The sequence below is a fragment of the Macaca mulatta genome, chromosome 1 (genome assembly GCF_049350105.2).
Source record: "Macaca mulatta isolate MMU2019108-1 chromosome 1, T2T-MMU8v2.0, whole genome shotgun sequence".
NCBI classification, from domain to species: Eukaryota; Metazoa; Chordata; class Mammalia; order Primates; family Cercopithecidae; genus Macaca; species Macaca mulatta.
Window position 1 is genome coordinate 70,662,897 of NC_133406.1, and position 17,043 is coordinate 70,679,939.

Sequence of the window (17,043 nt, forward strand, 5' to 3'; positions counted from 1 at the left end):
GCATAGCTCTCATAACTGCTTCGCTCAGAGCTGGCCAGCTGACCTGCAGTTTAAAGAGAAAGGATGCTATGGCCAGGATCCTCAGTGTCACAAGAGAGGAAGTCAGGGAATCACAGAACCTTACAGCCAGAGCAGACCCTGGAGGGCGGGAGGTCTGCTCTCATTTCAGAAAGAGAAGCTAAGGCGCAGAGCAGGGAAGTGGCTTGTCCAGGGTCACACAGCTGAGCAAAGTGACAAACCTGGACTTGGAGCCAGACTTCAGGTCAGCAGTCTGGTGCTCTTCCCACCTCAACCTGCTCTCCTCTTTCTTAAAGAAAAAGAAAGAGAAGGCGTTTCAGTAGTGAGTGTGGGATAGCCACCCACTTCACCATGATTTGGAAGCATCTCTCCATCCCTCCTCTCACTGGACAGCTGTGGCAGAACAGTCAGGGCCTGCCTGACCTCTTGGGTTTTATTGTCTCCTCTCAACTTGGGCTTAAAGGGACTTTATTAACCGTGACTAATACCAGAGGATCCAAAGCTGCACCCACTTGTTAATTTTGAGGAATTTGTAAATGCAGGATTGAAAAAAGATTTAATTTTACGCGTAGGTATGAACAGCCCCTCATAATCCCGGGTAGAGGATGAACCACTCATCATCCCAGGTAGAGGCAGGTAAGTGTGTCCAGCGTCCCTCAGGGAATGCTGTTCTGATGCCAAACCCTCTGCTTCCGCGGGGTCACTTCTTGGGTGGTTTTGTTTCTCCTCTGCTTCCACAGTTGCAAACCCTCGAAGTGCCACGACCCCTGGGGTAACTAGATCTTAGGTCCCATGGCCACACGCTCCAGCCCGCGGGGCTCCCAGGACACGACAGCGATCGGATTTCGCGTGGCAGCCAGGCTCCCCCTACTCCGGTCCCCTCCCGCCAGGGAACCCCTGGAGCCAATCAGAACGTCGCGGAGCTCGGGGTTGTAGAGTCCCGAGCCCAGGACCCGCCCCTCTTTGTTGCGGTGGCCAATGGACGCATTCGGAACATCGGCGGCTGCCCGGGTGACTCGGTTATATGTCACAGAATAACATTCGAGAATGGGACATGGAATGAGGCGACGGCCGCAGCAAGCCCCAGCAGCCCCAGCCCCAGCCCCAGCCCCAGTCCCAGGCCCAGCAGCAGCAGCAGCAGCAGCAGCAGCAGCCCCCACTGTCCCGCCGCCCGGAGAGGCTCTGCAGCTATGAAGCCGACCGTCCCGAGGTAGGATACTGGAGCTGCCGCGAGCCCTTCCTGCGCTCCGCCCGCCTGCAACCAGTCCCTCCGGTGCTAGGCGCTGGAACTCGGTGAAAAGGGGGCGGATGGAGCTCTTTCCACTAGGTCCCCGCCGGGGTCCGGGAGGGCTTCCTGGAAGAAAGCGGGCCGCCTTGCAAGCCAAGGCTGCTGCAGCGCCCTCGCGCCAGCCCTGGGCGCTCACGTGCCGGCACGTTCGTGGCTGCGCTCCTCTCTCGGCCACATCTGGGGACCTAGGAATGTGTGGAGCCTTGCGGGAACCTCCTGTTCCTTCACGCTACACAAGCTGTCTTTCTTCTCCCCACACCTTGCGCTCCGCATCCCCCACGCTCCTTGTGCCCCTCCATCCCCAACCCCCGGGGTTTAGATGTGTGTGAAGCTTCGTAGCACATTTTGAGCTGCCTTTCTAGGTAATAGCAGGGCTGGAAACCCGTCATCGATTCCCAGGGAGGTTGTCAGCGTGCAGGGGGAAGCGGGGGGTGTCGTGGAGACACTCCGGGGCCCCTTACTCGGTTCCTCTGTGGGTCCACTTAGCTGTGGTGTCAGCTGTGTCTCCGCTGATTTCAGGCACCGCCGGTAAGCAGGGAGTCTCCGCGGAGCTCCCGCCGCCGCTCCCCCTTGGCGCGTCCTGCCGCAGCAAGAGGCATGGAGAAGGCCGCCCCCGCGGGGCGCTGATCCCCGCGCCGCGCCCGCGCGCACACGCCCCCCGCCGCCGCCGCCGCCGCCGCGCGTCCCCAGTACTTCGCTCCCCGCCCAGGCCCCACCATGACCGGCTCCGCGGCCGACACTCACCGCTGCCCCCACCCCAAAGGCGCCAAAGGCACCCGATCCCGGAGCAGCCACGCGCGGCCCGTGAGCCTCGCCACCAGCGGGGGCTCGGAGGAGGAGGACAAAGACGGCGGGGTGCTGTTCCACGTTAACAAGAGCGGCTTCCCCATCGACAGCCACACCTGGGAGCGCATGTGGATGCACGTGGCCAAGGTGCACCCTAAGGGGGGAGAAATGGTGGGCGCCATCAGGAACGCCACCTTCTTGGCAAAGGTCAGTGGCTTCCAGGGCAGGGTTGGGGGTCTGGGTGTAGGTAGGCAAAGAGGGGACCGTTTCAGCCTGTACATAGCAAATAGAGGCAATCTCCATTTTCCTGGTCCTGCTACAAACTCCTTCCTCTCCCCATTTCTCCCTGCCAGCCCTTTTCTAATTGAGATGTTTAGATTGGAAGCCTAAGAAATGGGGAAGGGAGAGGTAGTGGGCTTGCTATCCTGGGACTATGTAATTGGATTGTGCCAAGGTGTCTTTGAACCTCCAGCCAAACTCTATTATTTACTCACCCCCACATACATCCTTCTTCAGCAAAAGCTAGAGCCAGCAGGTACCAGCGATGCCAAAGAATGCATAGACCTCAGGGATCCCACTCTGCTTGTTCTCTTTAGAGTGTCTTGCTCCTCCTCTGCTCCCCTCTTCCCCCAGCAAATGATTTATTAAGCTGTGAATGAATTTGAAATCAACCAGTCAGACTTCTCAGTGTGAATCATTTCCAGACTTTTTGCCAATTTTTTTTCTTTTCTTTTTTTTTATGACAGTGACTTTCACCTCTGAAACTTGCAAAACAGTGAACTCTCTCTCTCTCTTCCCAGCTTATTTGGGCTCCAAGAAAAAAGAAAGACTTTTGGCTGAGACTTAAAAGGGACTTTCCAGTACACATGATGAATTAGTCTCACTGGATAGAAAAAGAGGCTGAGGAGTGAAACTCTCTTTTTGCCTTGGAGAGAAGCCAGTGAGCCATTTGGGTTTGGTGGCTAAGGATATCGTTACCGAGGGAGGGAGATGTCCCCTGGTGGGAGTAGATATGTTATATGAAACATCAAAATGCAAACTGGGGAGAAATGCTGCCGAGCCTCGGGGTTATAGCGTGACGGATGGTTTCCCCTGGACCCTGGGGACGCTGGTACGGCTGAGAAGATTCCTGGGCAGGTCTAGGAATGCCAGACTTGAGACCCGGAAGGCCATCTGGTTGAGTCCCCAGCCTGGTGACAGCTGAGCATCTGAGCCTGCAGGCCAGAAAGCTGTGTGTGTCCTTGGGGAAGTGACAGAGCCTCTAAACTTACTGCTGCAGTCAGTTACAGTGTTCTGTTACTCTGCTGGTCAAGGAGATCTTCATTGTGCCCAGCTAGAATCTTGCCTGCTTTAGTGTCAACCGTAATTACCCTTGCTGAGTTCTTGAACATGAGAACAACCTTGTTCCTGGTTTGCAGTTCTGACTTGAGAATTGAATTTTTCCTCCAGTGAGGAGCCGAGAGCCCTTAAACTTGGAAGAAAAGTGACCACAAGGAAAAACACGCCTGTTCCTACTGTCCCATGCTGCCTTCCTTAGTAGCACCAGCACCAACCCTGCCTCTAATTGTGCTTTCATCCTTCCCCCAACCATGTATGGGGGCAGGTGGGGGGTGCATTCTCTATGTGGGAATCATGGAATTTTCCTATTTGTAGAGACCAGTCTCCCACCTCTCAACAGAATCCCCTCCTCTTTCTGAAGACCTCTTGGGAATGGGGAGCTTGCTGCTTCCCAGGCAGCTGATCTCAGGCCTGGCCAGAGTTGACTGTTAGGAAGCTCATAGACCAACCATAAATCCTCCTCGCAGCACCCTCCCACCCCCAAATCACATTTCATCACTGATTATTGTGTTGCCTTTGGAATCAGGGCAGAGCATTGGCGACTTCCTTTGCTACTCACAGCACCCTTGAATGTTATGAGAGAGTGCTCTTAGGATGGAAGGGACTTGGAGTAAACATCAAGGAACTGAATCCTAGTCTTGCTTGTATGACATCCAGCCCTTGTGCCTCACTTAAGTGAGGTCATTCACTTAAAATCTCTGCCCTTAGTTTTCTCATCTATAAAATGGAAATAGAGCAGACTTTGTAAGTTCTTTCCAACTCTAAAATCTCATGATGTTATGACCCGTGAGTCTCCAGGTCGCTAATGCTGATCTGTGTGATGCTAGAGGTCCGCTGGACTATGAGCCCTCAGGACTGTGACTTTTTCTATCATTCTGCTCTGCTTCTTCCTTTAGACTTCTTTGTCCACAGATAGCTCCTTTTGCCCTTTTCTTTTTTCTTTTTTTGGAAACAAGGCCTTCCTCTGTCACCCAGGCTGGAGTGCAGTGTGTGATCATGGCTCACTGCAGCCTCAACCTCCCAGGTTCAAGCAATCCTCCCACCTCAGCCTCCTGATTGTAGCTGGGACTACAGACACATACCACTCAACCTGGCTAACTTAAAACAAATTTTTTTTGTAGAGACAAGGTCTCACTGTTTTTCCCAGACTGGTCTCAAACTTCTAGGCTCAAGCGATTCTCCTGCATTGGCTTCCCAACGTAGTGGGATTACAGGCATGAGCCACCGCGCCTGGTCTTTTGCCCTTTCTTATGTGTCATAATTCCCAGACCAACTCACCCTCCTCCTTCTGAGACAATTCCTAGTTTGTCATTAGTCATTTGCAAGCACATATGAAACACAGTATTCTAAATCATGTCTGAGCAGTTTAGAACACAGACTGCTACTTCCTGAGACCTGTACCTGATTTTTCCATTATTGTAGCTGAATGCTGTGTTCTTAAGAAAGTGTTCCCTTTTTTTTGAGATGGAGTCTTGCTCTGTCGCCTAGGCTGGAGTGCAGTGGCGTGATCTTGCTTCACTGCAAACTCCGCCTCCCGGGTTCAAGCAATTCTCCTGCCTCAGCCTCCTGAGTAGCTGGGATTACAGGCATGTGCCACCACACCCCGCTATTTTTTGTATTTTTAGTAAGACGGGGTTTCACCGTATTGGGCAGGCTGGTCTTAAACTCATGACCTCATGATCCACCCGCCTCGGCCTCCCAAAAGTACAGGTGTGAGCCACCGCGCCCGGCCAGTCTTCCCTTTTTTATACAGTGGCCATATCATATGGTACTTTTCATAGTAACTAAAAGGTCACATGAAAACTGCTTCCAAACCAGGAATCCCCAGCCCAAATGTGGACAGTCAGCTTTTTGGCCCTAAATATAAAGAACTGAACATTTCTCTTACATTGCATCTTAATGGTTGGTTCTCTATCCCCAATCCTATCATGGTATCTCCCCCGGCCCCGACATTCCCCAAGCCCTGACCCCTGCCTAGGCCTTAACATGGGAAGAGCCTCAAAAGCTCCCTTTTCCAGGGGCTACTCCTCTGGGATTAGAGGATTGTTCCTGTGCTCAGCTTGGCAGACTCTTTCCTCTGGGGTCGAGTCGTTTTCTCCATCAACCAAATCAATATCTTACTGAGGAATTGGTACAGAAGAAGGGTGGTAGGGTGGCAGCAGTGGTAAAAGCTTGGTGGGCTTCAGGGGGATCAATCATTTTTGGCCATTGACTATAGACTAAGAAGCAAAAGAAGTGGATGGGGGAGGTTTTCAAGGACCTGCATGGAGGACTAAATGACACTTCCTTTGACTACAGGACATTCCCTTAGCAGCCATGGTAACTTCTGCCTGAAGGGTCCAGATGTCCCCTCCTTGCAGGGATTCCCCTGCTTTGAGATCCTCCTTCTAAATTTGTGACTCCAGGCCTCTCCCCTGGTGGTTGTTGGGTCTGAAGATAGCAATTGACCAGGTCAGAGGCAGGATTTTTTCAGAGAGACTTTAAGGAAATAGCAAGAGTCAGTTGGAGGATAATAGCAGATGGGAAGCAAGGCTCAGAGAGAGTGGCCAGCCCCGAAAAAAACAGTGGACATTCTAGGAAAATTCTAGGGCAATCCTCCTCTTTCTTAACAGCCTGGAACTGGACTCTACTTGGGGCAGAAAACCAGGATGGATTCAGCAAGAAACAGCAGTCAGTTTCTTGCAGACCCCACTTCTTGTGTCTTACTCTCGTGTTGATTCCCAGTTGGAAAATAATTCACATTTAGAGGACTGAGTTTCACCTGAGTGAAGACACGGGAGTGTTTGGTACTAGAGACCTGGCTGCAGTCAAGGGCCATCCCTGCCCGCTGCCAGCTCTTGCGGGCAGCTCCTTCCCTCCCCAGTCCTGGATTGAGAACCTTCTGTCTGTCTGTCTGTCCTGCACCTCTGTCCCACAGATTCCTGGCTGCCTCTGTTGCAGGAGCCTGGGGCTCATCCTGGGCTCGAGGGTGCTGTTTTGTGCTTCTCTTCCCAAGCTGCCAGAGCAGATTCTTCTGTCTGGTGCCTGCATAGTGTTTTCAGAGTAGGGATGACAAAAGGTTTTGAATTCTCCTTGCTCTTGTTAAAGATTCCTAGTGCCTGGGGTTCTTACTGCCTCCCTGGCTCCTTTCCTGGTCTTTCCCTTCTCTCCCGCACGGCAATGTCAGTTACACAACTGTGTCGGTCCGTATCACCGACAGGTCAGTTGTGCTTCACAAGAACAGAGTGGAAGAGAGGCTCCTCACAAGAGCTTTGCCTGTGGTTTGTTTCATTATTCTTTCTCTTGAACACCATCTTTCTGTCCACTCCACTCCCTCCTTGTGTCCCCTAGCCCCCAAGTTGTCTGGGGCCTCCAGCCTTAGAAAACAGGCGCAGTGCCTGTGTGAAGAGGTTCGTTTCTATCTGTTTCCTCTGGATTCTGCCTTCATCAGCCTGGCCACGGCTGTGGGGCTAATGTAGGCAGCAGGTGGTGAAACCCTTGAGGGGAAGGGCACAGACAATCAAAGCTGGAGTTTCAGGTAGTACAGCAATTGATGAAATCTGGCAGGAAAATAGCATGAGAAGGGACTCTGCGGGCCCCAGTCACGAACAGAAAAAAGGGATGTGCCCTGGGCTTTTCCTAAAAAGGTTGTACCAATTTATGTTTGCCTCGGTCCTGTAGGAGAGCATCCTTACCAGCATTGGGGATCTACATTTCAGCATGTTTTTGCTAACTGGAAAGGTGGAAAATGATGTTTTGCAGTGGCTTTAATTTGCGTTTCTTATATTACTAGAGCACTTAAACAATTTCTTCAAATATTTGGTTACTATTTGCTTTTCTTGTTTTGTGAATTGTCTTTTCATGGCTCTTAAAATTGTGGAGAGAGAGATATATCATGTAATTTACCGTTTTTAAGTGTACAACTCTGTGGCACTGAGTACCTTCACATTGTTGTGTAGCCGTCACCACCATCCATCTCCAGACGTTTTTCATCTTCCTAACTGAAACCTTGTACCCATTCAACACTGACTTTCCGTTTCCCTCTCTCCCCAGCCCCTGGCAGCCACCATTCTACTTTGTGTCTCTATGACTTTGACTACTCTAGGAACCTTATGTAAGAGGAATTATTCAATATTTGTCCTTTTGTGACTGGCTTATTTCATTTAGCAAAATGTCATCAGGTTTCATCCATGTGATAGCATGTGTCAAAACGTCTTTCCTTTTAAAGGCTGAATACTGTTCCATTGTATACCATCGTATATTCCGTGGGATGCCACATTTTGTTTATTCATTCATCTGTCAATGGACACGGGTTGCTTCCGCCTTTGGGGGCCATTTTTAGTTTCACTGAGGCCTAAAGAGTTTTCTTGTCACTTTGCATGAACGCATAATGAATTAAGGATATTAACTCATTGTGATCAGTGCATCCCCAGGGAGCAGTGAACGTTTTCATCCTCTCCGTTAAGGTGGGAAGGTATCTTCATGATGTGAAGCTCCCAAGTTGAGTGTCCAGGGACTCTGCTGCTGCTGATTCTGTTTTCCAGTTCCAGAAAAGTATGGATCATTCAGGTTTCCCCAGCCTAGACCCCTGACAATATATTGGTGATGAATAATAACACAGCTTACACTTTTCTTTTTTCTTTTTTTGAGATGGAGTATTGCTCTGACACCCAGGCTGGAGTGCAGTGGTTCAATCACTGCAATCTCCGCCTCCCAGGTTTAAGCAATTCTCCTGCCTCAGCCTCCCGAGTAGCTGGGATTACAGGCGCCCGCCACGACGCCCAACTGATTTTTGTATTTTTAGTAGAGACGGGGTTTCGCCCTGTTGGCCAGGCTGGTCTCAAACTCCCGACCTCAAGTGATCCACTCACCATGGCCTCCCAAAGGCGTGAGCCACAGGGCCTGGCCAACATAGCTTACACTTAATGAGCACCATATGCCAAGTCCCAAGCTGCCTACTTTTGCATTAGGTCATGTAATGCTTACAACCAGCTTGGAAGGTTGGAAGTAGGTGATACTATTCCTATTTTATCAGGAAGAAAACAGAGGCTTAGAGAGGTCATGCAGCTTGACCAGGGCCCACAGCTAGTAGGTGGCAGAGCAGGGCTTTGGACCTGGTTGTGTGTGTCTCCTAATGACACTCCAGGAAGCCCACCTGGTTTACAGTCCATGGCCAGTGGGAATGTTGGCAGCCCGAGGCGCTGGCTGGAAGTGGACCCTCCAGGGTAAGCCCAGCCATCTCTCCCAGACATCAGAGTGAGCTGTAGCCTATGACATCATTCCGTCTGCGGTCTCTGCACCTCCCTACCACAGCCCTGCCCCCAGCTGGGACTTGGGGAATGTATACGTTTGCCCTCCCAATGGGCAGGAAGTGTGGCCACAGCTCCTGCACTCAGCTCACAGCCAGGCTGAGGTAACCATGCAGCTGTTTTTAAAAGCCCTCGGGCGCCATCGGGTTGCTATTCTGAGGACCAGCTGCCGTCGGCTCCCACCCTGCCATCTAGCTCTTGTGGGCTTTGTTGGGCTTGACGGGGGTTGAAATAATTTGGTGGTCAGTCCTTCAGCAGACTCTTGAGCCAAGTCTTACTGGCTACAGCAAGGCTCTGGCCTAGGGACACCTCTCTGGGGATCTCTTAGGTGGCTGGTGATTCTTCAGGGCGTTTTCCCACGCTTACCAGCTTTTCTATTAAAGAGGTTTAGACTGTGTTTTTCTGTGCAGAAATGTTTATGTCTTTTGTTTTGAGACAGGGTCTTGCTCTGTCACCCAAGCTGGAGTATGGTGGCTCATTTATGGCTCACTACAGCCTTGACCTGTTGGGCTCAAGCCATATTCCTACCTCAGCCTCCTGAGTAGCTGAAACTACAGGCCTGCACCACCATGCTCGGCTAATTTTTTTTTTTTTAGTGATGGGGTCTTGCCATGTTGCCCAGGCTGGTCTTGAACTTCTGGGCTCAAGCGATCCACCCACCTTGGCCTCCCAAAGTACTGGGATTACAGGCATCAGCCACTGCGTCCAACCTGCGTATGTCTTCATAAACTAGAATTCCCCTCCTCTCTGCCTCTGCTCCTGGGCTTTCTCTCCCGTTCATACAGGGCCTAAAGCTTGAAACACAGGAGGTGCTAAAGACATACTTGTTCGCGTCTCCCCTTCTCTCCTCACCTTGTGAAATCTCTGGCACATTTTTTACATAAAGCACTTTCTAGTGTATGTTAGGGCAAACACACAGGATACACTTTACATTTTGACTTGCTTTGTGTGTGTGTGTGTGTGTGTGTGTGTGTGTGTGTGTGATGGGAACAAATATTCAATGTTTTGCCCCCGAAATGACACTCCCAGACAGAAATGTGATTGATTTGGGTTGACATGTCATACACAAAATGGAGCTTGCAGAATAGCTGTGCTTGAATGGGCACACACACTCACATTCACACGCACATTCACGCACACACACATAATACCTTGGCTGTAATGCAGGAAGTGTGATTCTGATGAGTTTCCTTCCAGCTGACGAGGCAGTTGCTGTGAAGTAGGACATTTCAAAGCCAAGAGAGAATTGAGGCAGTGAGAGGAAAGGAATGTCAAGGAGCATTTGCAGTAAGTGCAGCCAGAGGGGTGGAAGTATGGAAAGAGCCCGATGCCCAGGCGGGAGACAGCGTGCCCTCAGCCTCACACTGGGGCTGGTGCCTGGAGAGCCAGGGAGAGAGCCTCGAACAGCCTTAGGCAGTGTCTGGCTCTGCTGCCTGGCCTGGCTGCCCAGGGCCATCCCCGTCTCCCCAGCGGAGTCCCCTTCCATCAGCGGAGCACCAAATCCCCAGGGCCGCCCTTGCCCTATTTGCTCTGAGGGTGAGTGTCACCCGTCCTCAGGCCCTTTCTGCTTCTCCTTAAGTGGCTTGGCCTGGAGGAGCCTCATTTCTCCTTCCCAGCAGCAGCACTGCCGGAGCCCCACCCACGTGGGCTGAGATTCTCTGTCACCAAGGACCTCAGGAAGACAGAGGTCAGAAGACCGAGAGACATATAGGGGAAATAAAGCAAAAAACAAAACCAACCAAGAAAACCCCAAACCATGCCTGGCTTTTCAGCAGTGACTCGACTGGACGTCCCTGTCTGTTCTTGCTCTCGGCCTTCAGGATAGGGCTGCTTCCCCCTTTCCAGTCCTTGCCTGCCTTTGGTTCTTTCTCTTCCTGGCAGGGATCAGGACTTCATCTGCTATGTTGTAGACATTCAGGGAGTGTTGACTGAGGGGCAGACTGGGAGGTGAATGTGTTGATTGAGTTGCTATGAGGGGTAAAGTGGTAAGATGACTCATGAGTCAGAGGAGCTGCACTTGCCTGGGGAGAGTCAAGGCAAGAAGAGGGATCTTCCCTAATCCATCTGGGATAGGACTCAGGGAAAGGGACACACTGGGCATTGCAGGGAGGGTGGTATTGAGATGTGGCACTCTTGGTGCCATGTTGCAATTTTCTAGGGCACCGTTCACTTTATTTATTTATTTATTTATTTATTTATTTATTTATTTATTTAAATTTTAGAGATGGTGTTTCTCCATGTTGGCCAGGCTGGTCTCGAACTCCTGGACTCATGAGATCCACCTGTGTTGGCCTCCCATAGTGCTGGAATTACAGACGTGAGCCACGGCGCCTGGCATCCATTCACTTTATATTCTGTGTAAATGTGGCCCTGCAGTAGAGCACTTGTAGTGGATCACCACTGGCCACGCAGCAAAAGGTGTTATGCAATCATTGATGAAGTGCTTTCATGCCTGTCCTGGGCCAGGCTCGGCGGGGGACACGATAGAACGTGGTCCTTTGCCTCAAGGAGGCGTTAGGCTCCTGCAGGGAAGAAAGCTGTATTCACACAGCACGGAGGGCCATAGAGAACCACCATGACTCAGAGGGAACTCAGAGAGGGAGAGCGTCAATGAAGGACTCACTGTTCCCGGGAGACCTCATGGAGGAGGCACTGCTCAATCAGGTGGCCACGCCAGGGTGACCATGTTGCCATTGGCTCTCAGGAGCACCTCTCTCTCTGGTGGCTTCAGCCCGCTGCCTGTCCCCAGAAGCTGGGCCCCAGAGCGCCTCCTTAATAAACACTTCCTCTTCTCTATTTCTCTGCAGCCTTCAATACCCCAGGTCCCAAACTACAGGCTCTCGATGACGATCCCAGACTGGCTCCAGGCGATCCAGAATTACATGAAGACCCTACAGTATCCTTCCAACCAAGGTCTGAGCACACCCAGCCAGGGGACAGGCATGGTGATCGCAAGCCTGGTGGCAAATCTGTCCCCAGCTGGTCATCAAAAGCTCTCTAAGGTTGGTGAGGCCAGGCATGGAGGGATGCCCCAGGTGGGAGTCTAGAAAGAGTGTGCATGGAGGATGTAATTGCAGTGACCCAATGGAGCAGGCTGGTCCACCTTGAGTCCCTCTGGCTTCTCTTTCTCCCTCCTCTTCCCTGTCCTTTCCCTTTTTCCCCTGAGCACCTCTCTTCCTTCTATCTTCTCTTTCTCCACTTCCTTCCTCTTGGTCATCTTTGTTCCCCTCCTCCTGTTCTCCTTCAGTGTCTTTCTTTTTTAGATGAAGACTTGCTCTGTCACCCAGGATGGAGTGTGTTGGCACACTCTCGGCTCACTGCAACCTCCACCTCCTGGGTGCAAGCGATTCTCCTGCCTCAGCCTCCTGAGTAGCTGGGATTACAGGCGTCTGCCACCACACCTGACTAATTTTTGTATTTTTAGTAGAGACAGAGTTTCTCCATGTTGGTCAGGCTGGTCTCGAACTTACCTCAAATGATCCACATGCCTCGGCCTCCTAAAGTGCTGGGATTACAGGCGTGAGCCACCACACCCAGCCCTTTACTGTCTATTGCCTTCTTCCCTTCTACTCTTCCATTCCTTTTCTCTTTCTCTGTTTTGCCCTCATCCCTAACTGCTCATGATCTACAAGAGGCCCACCTGGTGCTGCCTTTGTTTCCCCAGGTGACCCAGGCTGGTGACCTGCTCAGTTCTACATGAATGGTTGGGCTTCTACAATTGGGGGCCCTCTCCCCCAACTTGAGCTTGAGGAAGACCTAAGAAACTCATTGGGTTCAGTCCGAGTTCAGACCAGCCGGTTTGGTCCGTTTCTCCTCCGCATCTGCAGGTTGTTTGTAGTCAGGATTAGATCAGTTCCGAGGACTCCCACGAGCAACACTGTAGGGACAGGGGGGCAGGAGTGGATGGTCCACCTGCCCCTTCTGGCATTTTATAGAGAGAGGAGTCAGATGGGAAGCTGGACCCCAGCACACTGTCCAGGAGGTCAAGCTTCTGTGGACCGCTAGCCTTCCTCCATAAATGTATAAAACATAGCCTATTCTACAAGGTCCCGGGCACACTGACCGGCTTCCTGTTTGTCTGTCCATACCCAGCCCTGAGGCAGAAAGGATTTCAGGGGACACTGCACACATGCCCCACATATGCCAGAAAAGCCCGTCCATTCTATGTTATGGCAAAAATCTTCCGGGTGGATTTTTGTGTCTTCCCTGCAGGGACCAAACACTAGCACCGCCCCCCCTCCCAGGGCTTGGTATTACTAGATCGGAAAATACCAGTTTCTGCTCATTTGGGTCGGGAGATGACTTGATTGGCTTCTTTGTTTTCACTTCACAGATCATCAGCTCCCCAGCCGGCATCTTCCCAGTAAATCCTAAGGCAATATTAGGAGGAGCAGGTAGCGCCAGTCTCCAGGAGTGAGGCTGGCGGCCCTGGCCCTTGGAAGGCTGTCTGGTGTTTGTGCTGATGCCCACCCTGGGACCCACATGGGGAGTTCCATGTGGTCCCGAGGCACCAACTCCTGCCAGAGCAGACCCGGACCCAAGAGCTGACCCTTTCTGGATGTGACTGACTCCTCATAGACTATTCTAGAAGGTGACAGCAATTAGAATGCCTCCCTCCTCTTTTTTTTTTTATAACTTAAAAGTCAACTGATTATAGGCTTTAAGACTCCCCACTTTTTTTTTTTTTTTTTTTTTTTTTTGAGACAGAGTCTCGCTCTGTCACCCAGGCTGATGCAATCTCGGCTCACTGCAAGCTCCACCTCCCAGATTCATGCCATTCTCCTGCCTCAGCCTCCCGAGTAGCTGGGACCACAGGTGCCCGCTGCCATGCCTGGCTAATTTTTAGTAGAGATGGGGTTTCACTATGTTAGCCAAGATGGTCTTGATCTCCCGACCTTGTGATCCGCCCACTCCAGCCTCCTAAAGTGCTGGGATTACAGGCGTGAGCCACCGCACCTGGCCTAAGGCTTCCCTCTTCTATCTAGGACATGGTCTTCACAAGGATCATCTGGCTGAGAGTTAAGAGAATTAGCCTAACTGGGAATGCATTGATAGGGGCAAATATGCATGTGCTTTACATATCATTTGCTCACACTGCTGTAAACGTGTCAGCACATTATCTGCCACCTTTTCATGGTTGTCCTGAAGGATCTGCTTTTCGATTTTTCTCTTCTCTGACCCATTATGACTGCAAAGGTCAATGACCAACAGCATCACTGACTACAGAGAGGGCCAGAGAAGGGAAGCACCAGCAGGCTGTGGGGACCTGCTCCCGGCCCCCTGCCCACTGGGGCCACTGCACGAGGAAGGCAGGGCACCCACTCTTCTACCTGCTGACCTGACTTTTATTTAGTTCCTTGGGACTCCCTACTGCTTTGTCCTGGACACAGTGACAGGTGCCAGGATATGGGGACTGGTTGGCGTCAGTCCTGACTGTGGATGTGCTCAGCTGGCAGTGGAGATAGGAAAGGATGAATCCTGCTTTCCCCTTGGACATCCTCAGAGCAGCAGCCAACAGGAGTGCTGGTGTTGCACGGGGTTCTGGAGAGAGAGGTGCCACATGAGCTCTGCTGGATTGGGGGAGAAGCCTTCTAACAGCAAATTCAGGCTCAGTGAGTGTCTCCCCCTCAGGGCATGTTTAGAGCAGACCTTCTCCCCAGCCCACTTTCGGGGGCTCAATGATTAAGGAGCCGAAAGAAGACGTTCAGGTACACTTTTTAAAGTTATTTTACTATATGCTTGTCTCACTTGATACACTAGATGTATAAATTAGATATGTGAGCAGAGGAAAGTTGGGCATAGAAGTGAATTTTTGCCAACCGAATTCTACTTTATGTACCAGGAACCTCATTGCTTGTATAAATTTTGGGTGAGGTAAAGAAATCGCTTCACAATGAGAATATTTAGCCCTTCATTTTTGTCTTTTACCTCTAGGATCTTGTATGTTGTATGCTTTAAAAACTGGGCAAGCCTGTAAGGTTAGTTGTTGTTCTTACGGCCCAGGTCAGTAACCCTCAAACTGGTGATCTTCAGAGGCCCCCCAGCCCCTCAGCCTGGAGCTTCCTGCTCAGTCATCTAAGGTGAGGTAACTCTGAGTAGCATCTGGGGTTATGAACCATGGCCTGAAGTCAGACTCTCCAGGGCTGGAGCCCAGAATCTTCTTATACCGAGCTCTTCAGAGGGTTATGTGTGCTTGTGTCTGAGTGACCAAGCACAGCTGTGCCAGGAGAGGAATCCCAGCCCTTTTCAAAAAGGAGGGATCAAAGTGTTTCCAGGCACCCTTGTCACTGTGGGGCACCCATTGACTCTCCCACACCCACCTGACCTGCAGCAGCTCTGGGCATGGAAGTTCAGGCTTCATTAGCACCTTCCCGATGTGCACTTTTCCTATAGGCTTTTGTTCGAGGCAGAAGAGCAAAACCTACAAAGCAACTTCTCACTAGACTCAGAAAAATAAAAACCCAGCCCTCAGAGAGCACAGCATCGGGAAACTCTTCATCTCCTTCAGAACAACTTGGTGCAAGCTGGTCAGTTCCTGAGACCTTCTGGGTAGTCAGCTAAATCCCAGATAGTCAATAATGGTGCAGCTTCTCAGATTTAGTAATCAATGCCAAGTGCCAGCACAGGCATGAAAAAAAGTGACATCGCCACAGTAAGCCCTGCTACAGAGTCTGTGCACTACAGAAAAGCCCTATTGCTGTCAATCCACCCTTTCATCCTTGCTTCCATCCATCCCCATCCACCCTTCCATTCCATCCATCCACTCACTCATTCATCCATCCATATATTCATCCATCCATTCATGTATTCCTCATTCATTTAGTAATATTTGTTAACTTGCATATGTTGGATTTCTGCCAGGTTTTTTTTTTTTTTTTTTTTTTTTTTTTTGAGACAGAGTCTCACTCTGTTGCTCAGGCTGATATGCAGTGGTGCGATCTTGGCTCACCATAACTTCCGCCTCTTGGGTTCAAGTGATTCTCCTGCCTCAGCCTCCTGAGTAGCTGGGATTACAGGCCCATGCCATTACACGTGGCTAGTTTTTGTGTTTTTAGTAGGGACTGGATTTCGCCATGTTGCCCAGGCTGGTGTCGAACTCCTGACCTCAGGTGATCCACTCACCTCAGCCTCCTAAAGTGTTGGGATTACAGGCATATGCCACTGTGCCTGGCCTTCTGCCAGGTTTTATGGGTGATATAAAGATAATGAAAGAACAGTTCTAGCTAGGTATGGTGGTGTATACTGCTACTTGGGAGGTTGAGGCAGGAAAATCACTTGAGCCCAGGAGTTCAAGACAAGCCTGGGCAACATAGAAAGCTCATGTCTTAAAAAAATTGTTTTTTGGCCGGGCGCGGTGGCTCAAGCCTGTAATCCCAGCACTTTGGGAGGCCGAGACGGGCGGATCACGAGGTCAGGAGTTCGAGACCATCCTGGCTAACACGGTGAAACCCCGTCTCTACTAAAAAATACAAAAAACTAGCCGGGCGAGGCGGCGGGCGCCTGTAGTCCCGGCTACTCGGGAGGCTGAGGCAGGAGAATGGCATAAACCCAGGAGGCGGAGCTTGCAGTGAGCTGAGATCCGGCCACCGCACCCCAGCCTGGGTGACAGAGCAAGACTCCGTCTCAAAAAAAAAAAAAAATTGTTTTTTAAAAAAAGAATAGTACCAACTCTCGAAGAGCTTGTAGTCTACTAGGTGAATTAAGACAAATATTCAACTACCCAGAATACAGAGCAGATTGAAAAGAGCTAGTATAAAGGTCTATGGTACTTTGAAGCACAAGTTAGAAATTAGATTTCCAGGGCAAGATAGTGAGGAGTTAGAGGCTACTGGCTACCTTCCGGGTGCTGGCGACTTCTGAAAAGCCCTCACATCCTCATCTCATTGAGAAATCAGAATGCATAGCTTTCTCTGCCACATTACTGGGACCTTTGGAGTTTTCTGTCACTTTCCCTTTACATACTTTACACAGATATAATCACACAGGGACCCAGTTCTTTGAAATTAGGAAAATGAGACCGCTGAGTGGGTAAGTGGTGCATGATCTATGGGCCAGATGACCTCTCTCCTACCCTCAAGCTGCCATCTTGCTCTCCCAACCTCTATTCCCGTAGCCCAGGGCTCAGGTATCCTAGTCTGTAAGGGGTGGAGGTGGAGGGTGCCCCAAGGCCAGGTTGGAGGTGGGACTGAGGACTGAGCTCAGTGGTGAATTCTAACTCCCAGGATGGAGGAGGCTTGTAAACTCTGCCTCATGAGACTTCCTTTATTTGTTCTATTGTAATGCCCTCTGTCTTGGGACATTGGGAGGGTGCTATGGAATACTGGC

At 50.9% G+C, this 17,043-nt stretch overlaps 1 protein-coding gene across 1 annotated transcript in view; it reads left to right on the plus strand.

Moving 5' to 3' along the window:
• The first annotated feature begins 1,051 nt into the window (after positions 1 to 1,051).
• VASH2 (vasohibin 2) overlaps positions 1,052 to 17,043 on the plus strand; it is a 42,048-nt gene continuing 26,056 nt past the window's right edge. Inside the window, exons 1-4 of the mRNA XM_001107184.5 lie at positions 1,052 to 1,228; positions 1,826 to 2,299; positions 11,526 to 11,614; positions 16,690 to 16,746. Of these exons, the coding sequence (XP_001107184.1) occupies positions 2,024 to 2,299; positions 11,526 to 11,614; positions 16,690 to 16,746 (422 nt within the window). The 5' untranslated portion in view covers positions 1,052 to 1,228; positions 1,826 to 2,023. The remainder of the gene's footprint in view (positions 1,229 to 1,825; positions 2,300 to 11,525; positions 11,615 to 16,689; positions 16,747 to 17,043) is intronic.